This window comes from Protomyctophum bolini, assembly GCF_963924005.1.
Source record: "Protomyctophum bolini genome assembly, chromosome: 2".
In the NCBI taxonomy this organism is placed as follows: Eukaryota; Metazoa; Chordata; class Actinopteri; order Myctophiformes; family Myctophidae; genus Protomyctophum; species Protomyctophum bolini.
The window spans coordinates 12,461,687-12,480,401 of record NC_137863.1 but is presented as its reverse complement, the minus strand read 5'-3'; the positions used below and the strand labels follow the sequence as shown (position 1 = coordinate 12,480,401).

Genomic DNA, 18,715 nt, shown 5'->3' with positions numbered 1-18,715 from the left:
CTTTGCTGAAGTGAGAAACCGGATGCAGGCAATGGTGTAGGCCTACTATTGTTTTCACTGTTATTTCATATGGGCAATAAATATATTGTTTTGAAATTGAAGTATCTCATTACTTTTAAGGGGTTTAATACAAACTTTAAATGTATTTATTAATTTGCCACACTTATGAAAGCCTATGAGGCAGCGGTGGCCGAACGGTTTGCGGAGTGGTCTTGATATCGGAAAGGTCGCTAGTTCGTATCCCCGGACCGGCACGTTAAAATTACCACCGCTGAAGTGCCCTTGGACAAGGCATTGAACATCTACCATGAAATGTTCTATGAGCAGGGCCTGGCTGTAAACTAGTTCTTGAGCTTAGTCCAGTTACCCTGGCTAAACATAGTATATTTCCTTTTCTTTATGGCTCTGTCGTCAATTTTGTGTTTCTTTATTGCCCTCTTCTCTTTGTTATATTAATTTTAACTGAAGTTGATTGATTTAATTGACATTTGGTTTAAAGGAACGTGGCGTTGACATGGTTCACAGAACATCACAAATAAAAAAAAGTCTGACTGATTTCCGTTATGGTTTTGGACAAACAAAACAAACGCGTGAAATTATATTGTCGCTATTGAGTGGAAACATGTCCAAAACTTTTACTTTTCAGCAAAAGGAATGAAATTCATCAGAAATAGTGAAAATATCTATGTGACGAAAAAACTAGTTGAAATGGTGGTTTCTGTCCGACAGCGATGATATAAAACAACCAAGAACTATTTATAGTACTAAGGCCCAAATGCCACCACCAATGACCTCACGGCACCAATTTGTATAGTTTCGTGAAACCATTATCCCCAATGGCAGTTGCAAGGAGGCAAGGTTGTCATAGCATCCCAAACCCTACACGTCTTGTGCAAGAATGCGCTGTGATTGGCCAGTAGCCACTTTGAATCGCTCTCGCCAGAACATGATTACTATTATATATCGGGTTGCAACTCGAACGGCACTGAGTCGGCTCAATCGAACTTCGCAATGTTCGGCAAGGCAACTCTTTAGCTCACTCGGTGGTGCCTCGTGGCTCAAGTTCGCTTTAGCCACCGTTGGCTTGTGCCTCCGTTGAGGTAAAAAAGTACTTTATTAACCAAAACGCACGCATGTCTTTTGTGGAAGTGACCTGGTCCTCTTCTTCACTTCTACGGTGGGCGGTGGCCATACTGGAGTGAATACGTTTGTAAAGCATGGAAAAATAAAAACTTCTGCAGTTCTACGACTCTTGTAGAAAAGGGTTTTTCTCCTTTTTACTTACTTATAAAGTTGTCCCGGGGAAGAACTCTTTGAAGAAAAGTTTTTATCCCGAGTTGTCAAACCGTATGGTCCAAGACAAGTCCAACCGAGCCGAAAAGTTTGAAAAAGCAAATCCTTTTTGTCCAAAAAAGGCTTTTTCGGTAACAACCTGAGGTCCAAGCTATCCAATTGTCCTAGTCTAACTGCAAAGTTAGTCAAAATAATAAACTCCGGACAGTTGGACTGAGAGATAAATGCTCTGATGATAATCACCTGAGAAGGGACCAAATTGTAGGTGTGGGGAATTCGGCATATGTAGGCTGGGGTTTCCGTGGCAATCAATTGGCTCAGGTAGAGCCTGGAGATTGTGTGGGGACTTTGGCCTGGGCTACACCTACCTACTGTAGATGGATCTTTTTCAAAACGGATATTTTCCTCCGTTAAAAAAACCTACCACACTTCTACAGGTTTTTGCAGGCACGACACTACTGTATGTGAGCTCTATATTACCTGGCTTTCCCGACAAACCTAATGCTAACCCTATTTTTTTTTTTTTATATACTTTTTTTTATCCCACAATTTTGTAACTCATTTTTCACCCCTGTGTCAATCATCTAATGTGATCCTGGGCTCTACACACCCTCCACCAACCTAGTCCCCAACTCCCCATACTGTATATGGGGTACATGGGGAGAGCAACGGACTTGTCCAAGTTGCGCCATTTCAATATTATATGATATCATTTCAAACTCGAGGGTTAGGGTTAGGGTCTCCAAATCCCAACACTCGAACTTTTCTCTGTCTCCATAATTTTAAAATATGATTCTGATTCATACACCCAATGATAAACACTTCATCATTGCTCTGGCAAGTGGCAAGTCGTGTCCGCAACCTTGTGAGCTTGTAGAGTGGCTATTTTCTAGGTGTATAAATAAATATGTCACTTTATAATGTAGGCTAATAAAGGACATTCGGGAACAGCGTTCATGCGTGCACATGGTTGGCAGTCAAGGGTGCGCCCTTTGCCTTTAAACGGGAGAGAGATGTGCCATATGCACGATGTGCTTTGCGACCGGACCCACGTATACTTTCTTCTTGATGCGATTGCATTCACACACCTCCCTCTCTCTCTCTCTCTCTCTCTCTCTCTCTCTCTCTCTCTCTCTCACCTACCGGTATATTATAGTAAAAATGATATGTGCTAATGTGATCCACTGGCAGAGCCTGAGCCTCTTCTGGTGGTTCTGGACAACCGTCTACCGACTAAAGGCACTGCACACCCTGTGGTAGTGTGGAACACGTGTGTCGAATTTGAAGTCGGTGGGCAAACGGTTCTCGAGTTACGTGGATTACAGACGTACGTACATACTGTACATACATACAAAGATTCTGTGCATTTATTGCAACTGTACCTCCATCTCCATATATGGAACTGTCCTGTTCTGACATTCCATTACATTACGTATGTGATCCTACCCCACCCGTCCTTCCTCTTCAATGTATCCCTTTTGTGTTTTGACTGATACCTGTCCATTCAAACTCTAGACGGGCCAGCCCCAAAGTTATTAGTGCAACCCCCGGCAGCCGGTGAAAACTAGAGTTCTCAACAGGCCCGGAACTTAAGGCGAGACACCCCAGGTGAATAGGGAAAAAAAGTTAAATAATAGCTATCACAATGAAACTTCTCCAGTTGATTACTTATATTAAAACTAAGATTTTTTGTATTACAAGTTTTCTGAAATTATATGTTTAAATATGCAAATTATGCATTATATGCGCTAATTTGCATACATTTCGGGACGATAAATCTGAAGATCGGATAAAGCCAGGTTCAAAATTATCATTTCATTTTGTTGACACATTAGAGACAAAGAAAATTACACATGGGATTTTTGATATCTCTAATTATCACTCCACAAATCAGAAAATAGTGTCAACAGGCATAAAAAACCAATTTTCGGCATTTTTTTTGTATAAAATGTGATGTAAATCAGGCTGTGAATGATATATCAACAAATCCATGTGTAAATGTCTGCGGAATATAGTTAGGAATAAGACTGGAAAGTTTGGTGTATGTGAGTTCAACTGAAGTGGACATTCTTTGTCCCAAGTATGAGGAAAACTCATTTTGAGAAAACGGCCTTTAAAGATTTGTATTGTAAAATTCCAAAACGTTTTATTTGAAGCCACTATTTTGAGACAAAATATCTCATCCAAACCTTGGCAACAACATATAATGGCATATATCATTGGAAAGGTCTGGACCTCAAGCTGACTGTGGTCTGATCCAAATATGGTCACTTCCTTTGTACCAACAACCAATCATGAAAATAGAGATGGTGGCTTTTCACCCCGAAAAACGAGCTGTCATTGGCTAAAATAAACTATCCAACTAAACATCTAAATCTGTATTTTGAATGTGTATTTTGCTTTAGTTTGAAAGAAAACATGTTTAGGAAGCAAAATAGCAACAAAAAAAAAAAAATGAAAAATCATGATTTCACCTGGGGTGTCTCACCTTAAAGCCCGGTCCTAACTGGGCCCTCATCAAACCCTGTACACTCAAGACACGGCCCCCGCTGTCACCCTTAGATCTCTATATATGGAGCTGACCTGTTCTGACATTCCATATGTTGATCTGACCTCATCAAACCCTGCACATTCAAGACACGCTCCATATATGGCTAGACCTCATCAAACCCTGTACACTCAAGACACTGCCCCCGCTGCCAACCTTAGATCTCCATATATGGAGCTGACCTGTTCTGACATTCCTTATGTCGATCTGAACTCATCAAACGATGTACACTCAAGATACGCTCCATATATGGCCAGTACAGAATTCATTCCTTATGTTGATCTGACCCCCCATGCCAAAGTGCCAGCGCTCGCCCAGCAGTCTGCCGTCACCTCAGGGCGTCTTACTGGTTGTAAGACTAGACCTGTGCCCGTCGGGCACCGGCCTACTTGGGAAAGATGCAAGTTGGGAACAATGAAAATGGGAAATACATAACACACCCTAGTATGCAATTCCCGTTATATCCGTTGTCATAGCACCCGTTTATGTCTGTGTAAGTCATTGTGCAGTGGTAAAGGTCTGTGTTACGGCCAGCCATAATTAGGTTATTTTGTATTTGGTATTATCTGTTGTTTCCTTTGTTCTGAGGTGGAGAGTTGATGAGAGGAGGAGACCTGTGTCATCATGAGAATGATTACTGGAGAGTGCTTGCTGCTGTGGGGAACTAGTCCTCTCCATGGATTGGCCGGCTCTGATGAGCCCTATGACACCAGCAGTGGATTGGGTGGTGGCCACACCCGAACTATAAAGCTCAGTGACAAACAATTCTCTTCAGAGGACTGTCAGCTTCAGGGCAGCAGGGAATCGGTCCCACTGTCCTCTCCCCACATTACCACAACCTGTGACCATCCTGTCAAGCTCTTTATTACTTGCGCAAGCAGAGCGCGCAAGTAATCATTTCGCTTGGTCTCTTCGAAGTGAAGCCAAGTTTTCTTCAACCGTAAGTCTGTGCCTGGTTTGCTGGGACCAGTAATTTGGGTTATTGTATATTGTTGTAAATATCCATGATTTTGGTCTGTAAATAAAAGCACAATCAGTTTTATTTCAATTGTCTTTCTACATTTATGTTGCTTCCCCTAACCCTAGACTATAGGCCAGGGGGTGTAACAGTCTGTGTCGCCACATATGTGTGGACAATGTGTAAACTGACTGTGAAAAGTGGACTGGCTAAGGCCCAAACTGCACCAATGATTCGCCTTGCAATTCATTTAGTTAGTTGCATGTCCTTAAAACTGTTTCTTTGCAAGGAGTTGCATTGGTGCGGTTTGGGCCACAAGAGTATAGTGGAGCCATGGAAATCTCTTAAAAAAAATGTGGTGCATTGTTTTGTTGTTTTTTCTATACTGCCAAGGTGCCTTTTACACCATGGGGGTATAAGCTGACCTATATACCACGCTACCAGCTATCTATGGCTTAACTTAACCTTTCATGTTGGTATAGGCACTATAAGAATTTAAGGGATGCCTTAGGAAATAAATAATAAATACTGTACATAGCATAGCAGCTCCAGAATCTGCTATAAATATTCACACACCTAACCCCGTAAGGGGTTACATGTCAAATGCTGAGCTCAAAGAGTGGGTCCACCCACTTCCATCACTGAACGAGTCGCTCATAAGTACCCTTTCGCAGCCACACTTCACCCTCCCCTATTGCATATGCATATGCCCCGAGGCGGAGTGTAGTAGCTCTGCAGTCCCTCTATTAGTGTTTAGATCAAGATCCTCTCAGTTACAGCAGTCGACATCATCTCAGTTACAGCAGCTTAAACATCATTCTGTTTTTTCCCTGGACTACCGATGTCTTGCAGAGCTGGGATTTGTACAGTTATGTGGTCACAGCTGGGATTGCAACAACATTAAGGTTTGGGAGAAGTTTGGCCCCTGCGAGATTAATATGAATTATGTTTTAACCCACCCCCATGGTAAAATGCCAGTTTTATTGACTAACATTTGTTAGTTGTATGTCAACATTTTATGTACATGCTGTGTTGAAGTCTGATTGATTATGTCATGGTTACTCAAAGTAAGGTTTCTCAAAGTAATTTTATTCATGCAGGTTGTATAAACATGGCTGGGGCTTGTGGAGGACGGCAGGGGAGGGCTTCCTCTGAGGAGTCCAGGACACATTCTCGTCAGTTCATCAGTGGACCCAGCAGTGTATCTAGCACTGAAACCGCCACCATCCGTCTCAGGGACATTTATAATCCCAAACCTGAACCTGTCAAAGCCCCGGTCCGGATCCGCCCTCCAAGTCCCAGAGCTCCTTCTTCGGCAAAGAGCCCTGTGTTAAGGCGCAGCTTGTCAAGCGATCCACCCACTAGTCCTATCATCAGGAGACGTGCCCAGTCTCTTCCTTCATCCAAAGAGAGGAAGAGAGAGGCTAAGAGTATGCAGGTACGCTTTGTGGATTCCATGGGCCTTGAACTAGAGGAAGTGAAGTTCTTCAAAGTCGGCGAGAAACCCCTGATACCCCCATATGTCATGTACAGATTACTGATGAGCTCTGAGCTGGCCTTTGGAAAGTCATTGGAGCTGTCCCTGCCTTACTTCAAGCCTTGCTTCTGCGACAATAAGGCAGCACAGTCTGACTTCTTGAAGTGCGTCCAGAGCCAGAGGGTGTGTCTAGAACAGGTCCAATGCTCAGAGCTGGGGATATCAGGCACTATACAAGTGCTTAATTTAGCTTTTGAGAAAAAGGTCAGAGTGCATTACTCTTTCACCAACTGGCGGACCTGCACAGATACAATGGCATCCTGGGTATCAACTATATGCCGAGGGGAACCTGACTCACCAGAGACTGATACCTTCTGTTTTCGTCTTCCTGTGCCGCCCTTCATTTTGCAGCCTGGTGCTGTTTTGGAGTTTGCCATCTGCTATCAAGTGGAAGGATCCACCTACTGGGACAATAATGATGGGCATAATTATAAGCTTTCGTGCCATAGCTACAAGGTGACTGTGCCAAGAGAGTGTGAGGATAGCTTGCTGCACTTTACATGAGTGGCCAGATGGGAGTAGCCTGTCTAATGAATAAGATTGCAAAATGGAAATTATTATTTAGATATGTTTGCCTTTAACATTTTCAACTTCGAGCAAATATAATATAATTGTGTTTTTCGAATTTGTATACAAAGCCATTGGGTAATGCTGTCCACAGTAAGGCCTTTTATTGCTTGTTGCTGAAACAGTAGAATAGCAACATCTCACCTAGTCTCACCAAACATTTCAAGCACATAAACATTGAGATTTATTCAAAGACATCAAAGTCATATAAAGCCATGTATTTTACTGATTCTTATCTAAAATCACTGACGAGAGAGCACTAATACAGATATTTCACAAGTCATTCTTGCAACACAAGTGACAATTTTCAGACACACAAATACACCTGAAAGAATTCAGCATGAACGTATTTTGAGTGAATGCTGAAAAAAAATCACCCCCCCCTTTTTTTCCTGACATGTTTGTTAATGCACACTTTTCAATGCCCAGAAAGTGAATGCCCCCATATTGACAGAAGAATTGTACAAATCAATCCGATTGGAACTAGTCGTTCATCAACCATTATAGTTAGCGAATTGACAACTAGTGTAAAGTAAATATATATTTCAAAATGTACTTACTATATGTCCCAACATTCTAACAGTACATAATATAATCTAAAAGTCATGGCTTGAGTGACATGACCCACAGGAGCTGGCCCAATTCTTAGAGCCCATGCTTTGTTTTGTCAAGGGGCTCAGCTAGAATATAGGGAGAAATATTGGGTCACACTCACCTCTGGGACACTGGTTTAAGTTCAACTGGCTTCCTTAGATTCCAGACAGTGCTGACCTTTCTGTGAACGCTTTCCACTCACATGAGTGCCCAGATTCCAGAGACGTTTCTGGCAGGTTGCCACATCAGGCAACATACTTATTACTCACTGCTGCTGAATGGTGCACATGGCCAGCTTTGAACTGAACATGAGAGCAGTGTGTAAAAATATATCCACCATGTTCATGTACACAGCAGCAGTGTGTTGTTTACACAGCAGCTCAGCGGCCTCAAGTGTCCTTGAGCAAGGCACTGAACCCACATCTGCTGTTCATAGCGGCACACTGCTTATAATGGTTGTGTTAAATGCGGTGCTGTAAGTTGTTTTTTTAGGTCTAAGATGTATACGGTTCAACAGAAAATAATTATAGATTTTTGTTTGATCGTTTGTTCATTGGAGTGTCAAGTAAATAACTATATTGTATTGTCATTCATATGAATGAATCCTGGTGGACTGTTGCTCATGTATAAGTATAATACAGTTTAAAATGTAATCATAATAATAATAACAATTCTATGCCCATTTTTGTATGCACATACAGTGATGTGTACAACTCAAACATTGTTAGTTTGATACAAAAACGTCCTGCCGTACACTGACAGAATCAATGAAAATATCTTTAACTATGAGATTAGTTTTGAATCTCTCTGAGTCATCAAAACAAGGTTATTGTATTTCAATATAAAATACTGCCGTTATATACTATATGACAATAGTTTGTTAATTTGAATGACACATATCACTACGGCCCACAAATACTCATTTGGCAATAACAAGAATGACCCTATGAACTATTATCACTAGCAGCAAAATAATTATCCTTATTCATAAGATATAAAACTCTGTAAAGTAACAGGATATGATGTTTAAAAACTCCCTTTCTTAGTTATACCCTAACTGCAGTACAATAAAACATTAACTGCCGTGTAATAATACAACTTAATGTTCATCGACCCAGCTTTATTACGGTATCATATTGTGTTGCTGACACTCACCATAAAACCAATAGCCAGTCTTTCCTCCCTAGCAAATGATTTGGGTTCATGTTTTGTCTGTGTCACCCAGCCATAACCTATGTACAGTTTAACGATTATGTTGTAAATGTTGTAAACTAGTGAAAACTTGGGATAACAAAGTATTCTAATTGGGAGCTAGCCAGGTGAGGATCCAGATAACTAGAGAGGCAGCTGAGGAGGAGCTAGAGACAGATACTTTCATTCAACATAACTTGTGACATTGTGGTATGTGAAAATTCTGTTCTGCTGAAGTACAAAAGTGTGATACTGAAGGATGGATTTATTCGATACATAAAGATACATTTAGCTGTAATATCTATCCCTTGTTCAATTAAAAATAAAGATATATACTGAAGCTCATTTCATTATTTCAGTACTAGTCCAAGATAACTCTTAGCACTAGATGGCGGTATTGACCAAATCTAAGTCAAGTTCCAAAAAAATGGAAGGCTAAAATGTCCCTATCAGAGAACCTGTTTTTCCCTGAAGCACTGTTGCTACTCTATTGCCTAATTAAGGTACCGCACAGGTGTGCTAGGGTTTCTCGTATATTCAGTTATTTTTTATCTTGATACTTTAATATATTATTCCGTACGATATAGGCTATAGCCCATGGTCCAAAATGATGAGAAACGAGGATAAATTTTTTTTTCAAAATTTCAAAAAACATGGGCTATAACCCATCGTTTTTGTCAAATTGCGGAATTGCGGAAATGGTAATTGCGGAAATTGCGGAAATGGAAATTGCGGAATTCTTTTATCTAATAACCATGGCTCTCAGTTGAAATGCATCTCCTGGTGGTCTCTTGTTCATACCCTTTTTGTTTGCTTGAATTTTTTTCTGATACTGATATTTCAAGTGTGTTTGTGTGTGTGTGTGTGTGTGTGTGTGTGTGTGTGTGTGCGTGCAACGGTAGCCTACTGCAATTGACTGCGGTAGATATTGTTGAATGATGTAATGATGTGCTGTTAATATTTAATATATTATATATCACCAGTATGCACTGAAAAATTGTAAATGGTTAACTGGTATAATAATACTGTATTTTCATGTAAATAAATGTTCTATTGAAGAGCCTCTCCATGAATTTTGTCAGTGTGCATTCTTTTTTTATATTGGCACATAGGCCTACTACTCGGAAATAAATTGTGAGCACAGCAGCCAAAAATGCACCTACTGAAATGTGTTTACTGTACTGTAGGTGTGCGTGTGTGCACTGCAGGTGCCTACTCTTGGCTTTCATGACTACTGTGAGTGTGAGGATCACCCGGAAGTCAGGATATCCCACCCACGCCCATGAGAGCATACTTTCCTCCCACACATCCGTGATTCAGACACTGTTCTTAAGGCTCACTGCCCACTACGAGCCCTATAGGACGTCCATCCTGTTACCAATCAACTCATTACTCCAGTCAGTGAGGGGTCCTGATGTCAGTTACTGTACAGAGTGACTTACACTGAGCCTGCAAAGTGCCATCTGTTTCTACACAGTTATATATAAATCTGTGCTGTGTAAAAAAAAAAAACATAAACCTGATCTTTATTAATGTATCACTAAATGTTGTTTAGTCTGTCAGATGTAATTTAGAAACCCCATTAAAATCATACCACACACAGACAACATTTCTTACAAATTCAAAACCTGTATTGTGCAGACAATAAATAGTGCTTACAAATCGATTTTTTTTTTGTCTTCTACACAGACATGTTTTTTCCATTGAAGAACATGTACACAATCAATATGAAACTGAATCAACTCAATCAGTGAGACCCAAACACATCTTGGGATGTGACTAATGGTACTGGAGTGGGACAGATAGTCGGTCACATGCACATTTTCTTCACTACCATCAAAAAGGCCATCTTTCAAAAAAGTCAGTTAAAAAAAAGGTCTTCATTTTTTTCTATGGTGAATATGACCATGTAACTCCTGCTCCTCTGAATAGGTGGAAAAAAGGTAAGGAGATGTTCCTCTGAGCGTTAAGTGGAGCGTGCTGCATGCACCTCCCTCTACCAGCAGCTCCGAATCTGGAGACATAGCCTCCGTGGTTCACTGCACCCAAATATCAGGACACCCAGGGACTCATGGGCTAGGGCACTGGAAGACTCCATGCAAGGTCTTCTTTGACAGAACCAGACATCAGCAACTCTTCACAGAAGAAACACTTGCTATGGCCTGTGGAACCTGCCAAAGGAGAGGAAAATAATATAATTTGTTAGTGTCGTTGACTGAAATAATAATTTTGTCCGATTTTGTTCAACCGAAATCCTATTTATTGGCAAATGGCCTTGAGTTAGCACTAATTAACAGCACAGTGCCGTGTACACATTTGATCTTAAAGCCTTCTTTTTTTCTTCAGTGTTATACAGTTACTTGACTGTATAACGCTATCCAGTTACTGTACTAGAAAGATGAAGAAGGCTTTGGGCCAAAACACAACCTTTGTTTTGTATGCTGCCTTGCCAATTAACTAAAAGTGCCTGAAGGAATTTTCCGAGAGTGCTAGTAATTTCTCGGACTGTTAAATAACTTTTCTAGACCGTGCACCCAGTAAAATGTTAAAGAAACTTAGGCAGTGCAACTCACGACAAAACCAAGGCTAATTTAATTCAACCAAGTTCATTCAGATGGCTAGTTAAACATTGAAATTCATAAAAAAACTGACGACATTTCAGCGTTCACAGATTTTGAATTTGAACAATAACAATTCATAAATTAATGATTTCTAGCAATCATCATAAAAAATATTTTTATTTTTATTGCAGCTAAAGCAGAGAGACACATGAGAGCATGAGAGAGAAAGAAATTAACAAAAAAGCTGTATGTAGGGCCAAATGCGTGCATGTTTACGTGCACAACTGGTGCAGTCTATTCTAGGTACAGCCCACATGATGTTGCATTTTGCCCAGTCTGGTTCGTGACCTAAAATGAGTTTGCCACCCGCCCACCCCTGTCTTGAATTATACTAATTCACAGCACACCTTTTTTTAGCTCCTTATAGAGAGCCAACATATAGCGTAAGCAAAACATAAGCTAAATCTGTGCACACATTCATTATATTTGAAGGGTGGTGCAAAAGGCTCCAGCGTTCTTATCTCCAGAGGGCTATGTGTAGCTAAATCTGCACTGTCCATTCTCACTGATCTGAAGGTGTGTGTCGAATACTCAATGTGCAATATTCTTTGCACACTCTGACCTTGACTCTGATGAAAAGCCACATGGTGGAATGCTTGCACCCTGTCTTATTTCTATAGCTTCCTACTGAGGCTACAATTATTTGCCCTTTCATGAGAAACTTTTGCCTTGATCCTTACAGTAATCACCAAACACCCAACAAAAAGTCCCAACCCAAGTCATACTCACTGACCTTGTCAGGTGTTTACTGGAAGTATGAACTTCCATCTCATTACTTTTGAACTCGTTCAGCTCCTTCCTTATTGCTGCCTGTAGAACGAAAAACAACAGCCACAACAAGCATGAGCAAAGGTGCGTCCCATTATGTAAATACAGGTGCTCAAATGAAGACGACCATAATTATATTTATCCAATGAAAATTGTAAAAACAACAAAACAACTGAGGCTTATAAGAAAAATAGGCCAGCTTTTCAGAGTTTCAATTGAGCAAAATGTCAGTGACATACAGTAGCATCAACAACAATGAAGCCATCAGCAAATAGAACAAGTTCAGCTGCTGCTTCACATCACGTATATATTGGGCTCATGGTATTAAAAAAAAAAAAAAAAAAAAAGGCATTTTCTGAGACAATAGCCTGACCTCAAAACAGAGATGCACCATAGAGATGTCTTGTGAGTGTACTGTACCTTGTCAGAAGCAGACAGTCTGGTCCAGGGCTTGTCAGCCCGCCTGTCATAGCCCTCTGCTTTGGCAACCTCCACATAATCACTGAAACGAATGAGAATCTTTCTGTCCCGCAGCTCGTCCACTGTTGGCCTCTGGTTAAGCTGGGAAAATGAAAAACAGATGAGAATAGTGCTAGAAGAGATTGCTGTAAAGTCAAACCTGTTATATAATTTAAATAAAAAAAGAAGTGATGGTAAAACTAATAACAAATATAAATTGTAAAATAAAGAATTTAAACATTAAGGTTTGAACTATACCAGAATCAATCAAAAAGAAAAGAAGACAGTTTGAGGTTTAAACTATAACATTTAAAAGGCAGATGCTATATATAGTTGCCGACAGGTGTGTAAGACAAAAGGATGGTTCAACTGCATACTATGAAAAAGGCCCTGCACACTGTCTAGTACTTCAAAAAAGTATTATACCAAACAACATTTAGGTCTAGACAGTGTGTTATCATTCACCTTCATCATTGTATGGGGTTTGAACTATATCAGTCATTGAATTGCAAGGATTCACACAGTAATCCTTACCTTTCTATTGAGCCGCTGTTTGATCTCTCTCCTCTCCTCCTGTTCAGTCTGGTCATTTCTTTCTGTTACATAAAGTGTAAAGCCACATATCAGAAAATCGGAAATGAGAGAAGAAAGTAGTTTAACACACACAGAACACTTATACAATCTACTGCATCCTGTCACAAGTTGATGCTGGGACAGCGAATAGCAAACACTGAATCCAGTCTATGACGATCTATGCCAATTCATCCCCTCCGCTCTCTCGGTACTAAATACTTTGAACAGGTGGATTGGAACTATATGGTCAGTGTAACGGACCCACAGGGCTGTTTCCATGATTAATTTGTGTTTTCTTTGAGCTTTTATTTTGACGTGTTTCCTGCCCCAAGTCAGTTCTCCAGGGCTTTCATTGTAAGGGTTTCCTGCCCACAGGGCCAAATCAGTTTAATTGAAATGATCAAGTTCACCTGTGACTGTGAGGACAACGCCCAGGATGGGGCTGCAGATAGCAGCACTTGATCATAAATGCCACTTGCCAACCTCAGTGGTAAGAGGATTGAGGAACAGATACTGCCACGAGAAGGAATGGCAACACATGGAGAAGTTTGTCAAGGAAGGAACTAAGGACGGATGGCCAAAGAGCCCTGGAACAAACTGCACATGCCACTTTATTAGCGCCTAGCTGGAAGGGGAACAAGGTTAATACTTTTATTTGTCATATCTTGTATTTTCACTGCTTATGAATTTGATTGGCTTATTGTTGTGGGGTTTGTCATGGCTGATACAAAGGGGTTTTGAGTTATGTTTCACAGTAAAAAGTAAACCGTGATTAACTTTAATTATTGGTTCATGTGAACATTTATGCTGTTTGTTTAGGTCTACTGTATATGCATATGTCTCAACCTGTACTGTGTTTGTTTATGGATTTATTGATTTACTTATGTTATGTATATTTATCTTTTCTCAGTTTCTACGGTGAATTTTGAAATAAAGTATCAGTCAAAATCATCAGTCAGTCTTCAACCTTATTGGCCAGCTGGGTCCGCTACAGTCAGAACACTTGGGGGGGGGGGGGGGGGGGGGGTGTGTGTGTGTGTGTGTGTGTGTGTGACACAGAGAGAGAGAGTAGAGAGAGCGAAAGAGATTGACGGATTGACCTCATGCTTCCTCCTATCATAGAAGGAAGCATGAGAGGAGTCCAAGCCACTTCGGGAGTTTCCCCGGTTGGACATAGCGTAGCTCGTGGTAGGAACATTATTCCAACCAGTTAAATGTTAAGTCATTGTTAAGTTCTTCCACTGCCTGTGCACATCATGGATCCAAATTTGTATTTGTATTCCCTGACGGCAGCTCAGACTACTATTGTCCTAATAGCAATGGAACCTAAATAATGTTTGTTCTTTTGCGTGCACATGTGACAGCTAATGATGAAAATAGACAGCTGCTCTGGGTCAGGCTGACAGGTGCAATGTCTGAAGTTGGAGTCATAAGAGCTACAAAAAGCCAACAAATAGCTTTCAAGCTTCTTAAATTAAATGATTCTGAAGAAGTCACAGTAAAAGCAATCTCAGAACCCATATTTCGAGAGACTACAGTAAAGGTGACATGATTGCTCGTGAAGTTGACTGTGCTCAGTGTGCTGCATTCTAGATTTGACTTTGTGGATGTGAAGTGTCATGAATAGGATTCGGCACAAGCATGGGTTTAAATTTGTTCTACTGCTATGCCACCAAAATGTGGAATGCCCTCCTTCAAAACTGCCATAAAAGAGCACCTGTCTGCAATTTCTAACTGGTCCTATAAAAGTCTAAACTTGACATCTGAAATTACCCCCAATCCACCTCCTATATATATATTTCTTTGTATCATATCTTCTTTTCTCTAATCATGTAGATAACCAAGAATTCTAATTATGTTCTTGTTTTTTTGTTTTGTTCTTGTTTTATATACTGGATTTTTTCTGGACAATCTCTTGTACAATGTTTCATTATGTTTTACATAGATAGAGGCCTCGTATATTGCCCCTTGGGCTTTTTTGCCTCAGCCTAGCACTTTACCCTTCAAATGTTCACTGTTTTTTTTAAATATTGTGCTGAATAAATAAATACAAAATACAAATACAATGCTCTACAGTTACTAGTGTTGATGATGTCTTGTATATCCTATTTTATATTATTGTACTGTCTGTCGTTAATATTTTGATGAATTTAATACACAGGTCCACAATGGAAACGATTCCTTTGCAGCTTTTTTGGGTTATATATGTATATCCTAATCATACTACCACTGTAGCCTACTATGCAAACAGTTAATAAAGTATTCAATCAATGAAATCTTTGACATTTATAAAGAACGCCAGGACATAAACCTACGCTGGTGCTGACCAATCACAGTAGACCTACGCTTGGATGTGAACCCATGTATGATGATCGAGATGAAATCTACGTGAAATATCTTATCTAAAATGATAAAGGCTATTTATATTTACTTTTGGTCAACCACTCTGAAACTTCGGACTATTATGCCAATAATATCGACGACTAAAATAAATAGACTACTCAGTAGGCTACTCACGCTTCAAGATGTTTCGACTCTCAAGTTCTTCCACGGCTGGCCTCTGGCTGAGTCTCCTACGAAAAAACACCAAGATTACGTTCTGGACCATTTTGATCCAATTTTACTCCCGCCAAAGTCACTGCACAGTCTCTGTCTTTCAATAGTGCTCACATAAATGTGTAGAGCACCACGATCTACACATTTTACATGGAAACAATCCCACGTCCCATCTTGAGGGCAAAAACAAAAACCGTCTTCTTTTACTAAATCGAGGGCACCACTTCATCGGGGACAAAATTAAGTTGCGCGTTTATCACGCGTCGCGTCCGTATATCATTGAAGCCATCATCACGCCGACAAGGTACTGGAAAGTTGGATGAACAAAAGCGTGAACGATCCCAGTAGAGTACAGTGCAAGTGAGAATCATCAGCGAGCGCGTCCGTTGCTGATGCTGTGCACGCCTCTGTGCAGCTGCCGCGCGATGTACAGTATAGGGCTTACTGTAGTGTAGTAGTCTGTTCTGTTGTTCTGCCTCGCAACCTGATGAGATGAGAGTGCTGCTAGCTGGAGAGAGGAGCGCCTGACGTCCTGCCTCTTTGTTTTCATACGACATGCATAATTTCTGAAGGGGTGGCGCTGAGGAGGAGATTCCCTCCCTTAGCATGCGCCTTCTAAACTGATGCATAGACTATAGTCTAGGATCAATAATAAATACATGTTACAATTACAACTGTATACTACATCAGCATAGTCGTTGAGATGGCATATTGAAGGTTGTCATACTCTGAATATTTTCATATAATGGAACAGCTGTATAATTTACAATATTGTATGATTGATTAGGAAATGCCTAACAAATATAACATGAATTAAATAATTGATACAGTACATAAACAAATGTGCACAATTAAAATCTGACATTCTTCCAAATAAAGCACAGTAGCCAAAACAACATTAGCAGGGTGCTGTACTGTTACGACAAAAATACAACACGTAAATTCTCTGCATGCCACAGTATCTTAAATCTAAGATTCCATAGATGACTTTCCAAAATACCTTCCCTACCCCTAACATACAAACTGTCTAGAAAACCAAGTTAGCCATGCAGCTGTTAAGATGCAAAAAAAAAAGACCACACTTCGAACATGTGTGTCAGCTACTAAAAACAAGAAACGACACACCAAGCCTCCCCTAAAAGCCTGTTTTCTAAATCGACCAGCAATAAGGTAATTGGGTAATTGTATTTGTACCCATGTACCCCGCCAGCTCGACATCATTAGACACCCCCCACAGCTGACTGCATGGGAGAGGACCAACATGCTCCTCATCCTGTGTCCAGACATGGCACAGTCGCCTAAATCTTAAATCTTAAATCTATTTTGGGAAAGCTCCGCCTTTTATAAACATTGCTGCCTTCAGCACAGTATAGTGCACAGGTGCATTCTAGCAACTTGGAATGTGAGCTCAGAGCATGGTGAAATGTAATGATAAGGATAAGGAAACCATGTCCTATAGTGATGTATTATGTCTCTTACAATTAATTTACTCTTCCAAAATCACAAAGATGCATCTTGTCATCAGAGGGTTAGGTTAACATACTGTAAAACATTCCAACGTTAGCTGTACATGTTGATTGTCAACAGTCATTATGTATTATGCAAACATCAGACCTCCATCTGAAGCACCACAACATCACAGCAGCATCACTCATTGCAGGGCCTCTGTGATCCAGAAAATCTGTGATAGCTCAAAAATAGTTGCTCAATTGATTAGAAATTGATAATTCAAAATAGGCTCCTCGTTGATACCAGAAACATATCATATCAAATGTATACTTATAATGGACAGACTGCACTGTACAAACAAAACAATATCCATTGGGCCATCAGACTGGAGGGGTGTCAGAGCATCATACAGTTGAAAGGGTTACTTTATTCCCAGCCTACAGTCATTTACTCCTCTTGAGTACTATACTCATCAACTGCTTGGTGAATGGCGAGATGTAAAAGTTCCTCATTTGTTGGACAACTCACAAGTATGTCAAAGCGATGTGCACACTGTAATAGCAGGGGCTGATGGGAATGTCAGCAGAGGAAAACGGGATGAGTCAGGAGCCACGGGTGGACAGTGGCTTGCTATTGCCCACTGATGTGGAACCTAAAGCCTAGCTCTATCTATACAGTAGCAAGGTCTGAGGGTGGCAGTGCTGCAGGGCTGTCTAAATGAGCCGGAGGACAGCAGAGTTGCCAGGATAAATTAAGGGAATCCTTTTTGTGTTTATGTAACTTAGACAAAGTGCAGATCTGACATCAGGTCTTGGGTGTTTGAATGTTGACCTGAATGTCTCTTGTTACTCGAACATGGACCTGAAAGATGGAGTGCACACTGCACATGCATGGGTGCATTTTGATTAAAGAACACAGGGCATGGGCATTAACTTTCCACATCAAACAACACCTAGCATAAGTCAAATTACCAAAAGAAAACAAAGAAAAAACTCTATAAGTCGCTCATGGCCCGATCAAATGAAAATATCCATGCACCGTACATCTACCATGTTCAAAGGCACAGATGAATGGTTCACATTCAAAGACAGACTTGAAGCCTGCTTTATATAGCCTATAAAACAAGTATCAATCGTTTATCTAGGCTCCAAGGCTCTGACCTTTACTGCATGTCCACAGATCACAGAGGGGGGCATGTCTGGCTATAGACAGTCCACTGTGAGCACAGCATGGTGGCAGCTTCAAACAGCCCAGTCCTGGTATAAGAGCAGTTTAGATTGTAGTTCTGTAGCTATAACTTTTCAATACAATAGAAATGTTTCAAATTAATTAAATCATAAATTAATATAATTGCGAAAATAATTCATTGTTGGAGCATTGAAGGTCAAGTTTACGGGTGGCACTTCCAATTTTAACGTGAATCCGTGTTCTATTGTGAAGACATGAGAGAAACGGACATACAATTTCCCAATGGCTTCTGTGTCTCGAGAGCTCACTCTCAAAGGCTATAGAAATACTCTGTCAACCTTAGAAATCATCAAAGTAGCCTATACACTATCGTCCATTAGTCCTACCTGCAACACTGTGCATTTGAGTATGAG

General features: G+C 40.5%; 2 protein-coding genes across 2 annotated transcripts in view; one reads left to right on the top strand and one right to left on the bottom strand.

The window, feature by feature from the left end:
* The first annotated feature begins 5,580 nt into the window (after positions 1-5,580).
* ppp1r3db (protein phosphatase 1, regulatory subunit 3Db) lies at positions 5,581-9,258 on the top strand. Its single transcript, XM_080784831.1, has 2 exons — positions 5,581-5,704; positions 5,900-9,258. The coding sequence occupies exon 2, from the start codon at positions 5,911-5,913 to the stop codon at positions 6,838-6,840; it is 930 nt and encodes a 309-aa protein (XP_080640957.1). The 5' UTR covers positions 5,581-5,704; positions 5,900-5,910; the 3' UTR covers positions 6,841-9,258.
* Positions 9,259-10,321: 1,063 nt separating this feature from the next.
* Positions 10,322-18,715, bottom strand: part of phactr3b (phosphatase and actin regulator 3b) — a gene marked incomplete at its 5' end in the record, with an annotated part of 37,597 nt that continues 29,203 nt past the window's right edge. The window contains 5 exons of the mRNA XM_080789049.1: positions 10,322-10,859; positions 12,043-12,119; positions 12,498-12,638; positions 13,071-13,132; positions 15,627-15,682. Of these exons, the coding sequence (XP_080645175.1) occupies positions 10,844-10,859; positions 12,043-12,119; positions 12,498-12,638; positions 13,071-13,132; positions 15,627-15,682 (352 nt within the window). The 3' untranslated portion in view covers positions 10,322-10,843. The remainder of the gene's footprint in view (positions 10,860-12,042; positions 12,120-12,497; positions 12,639-13,070; positions 13,133-15,626; positions 15,683-18,715) is intronic.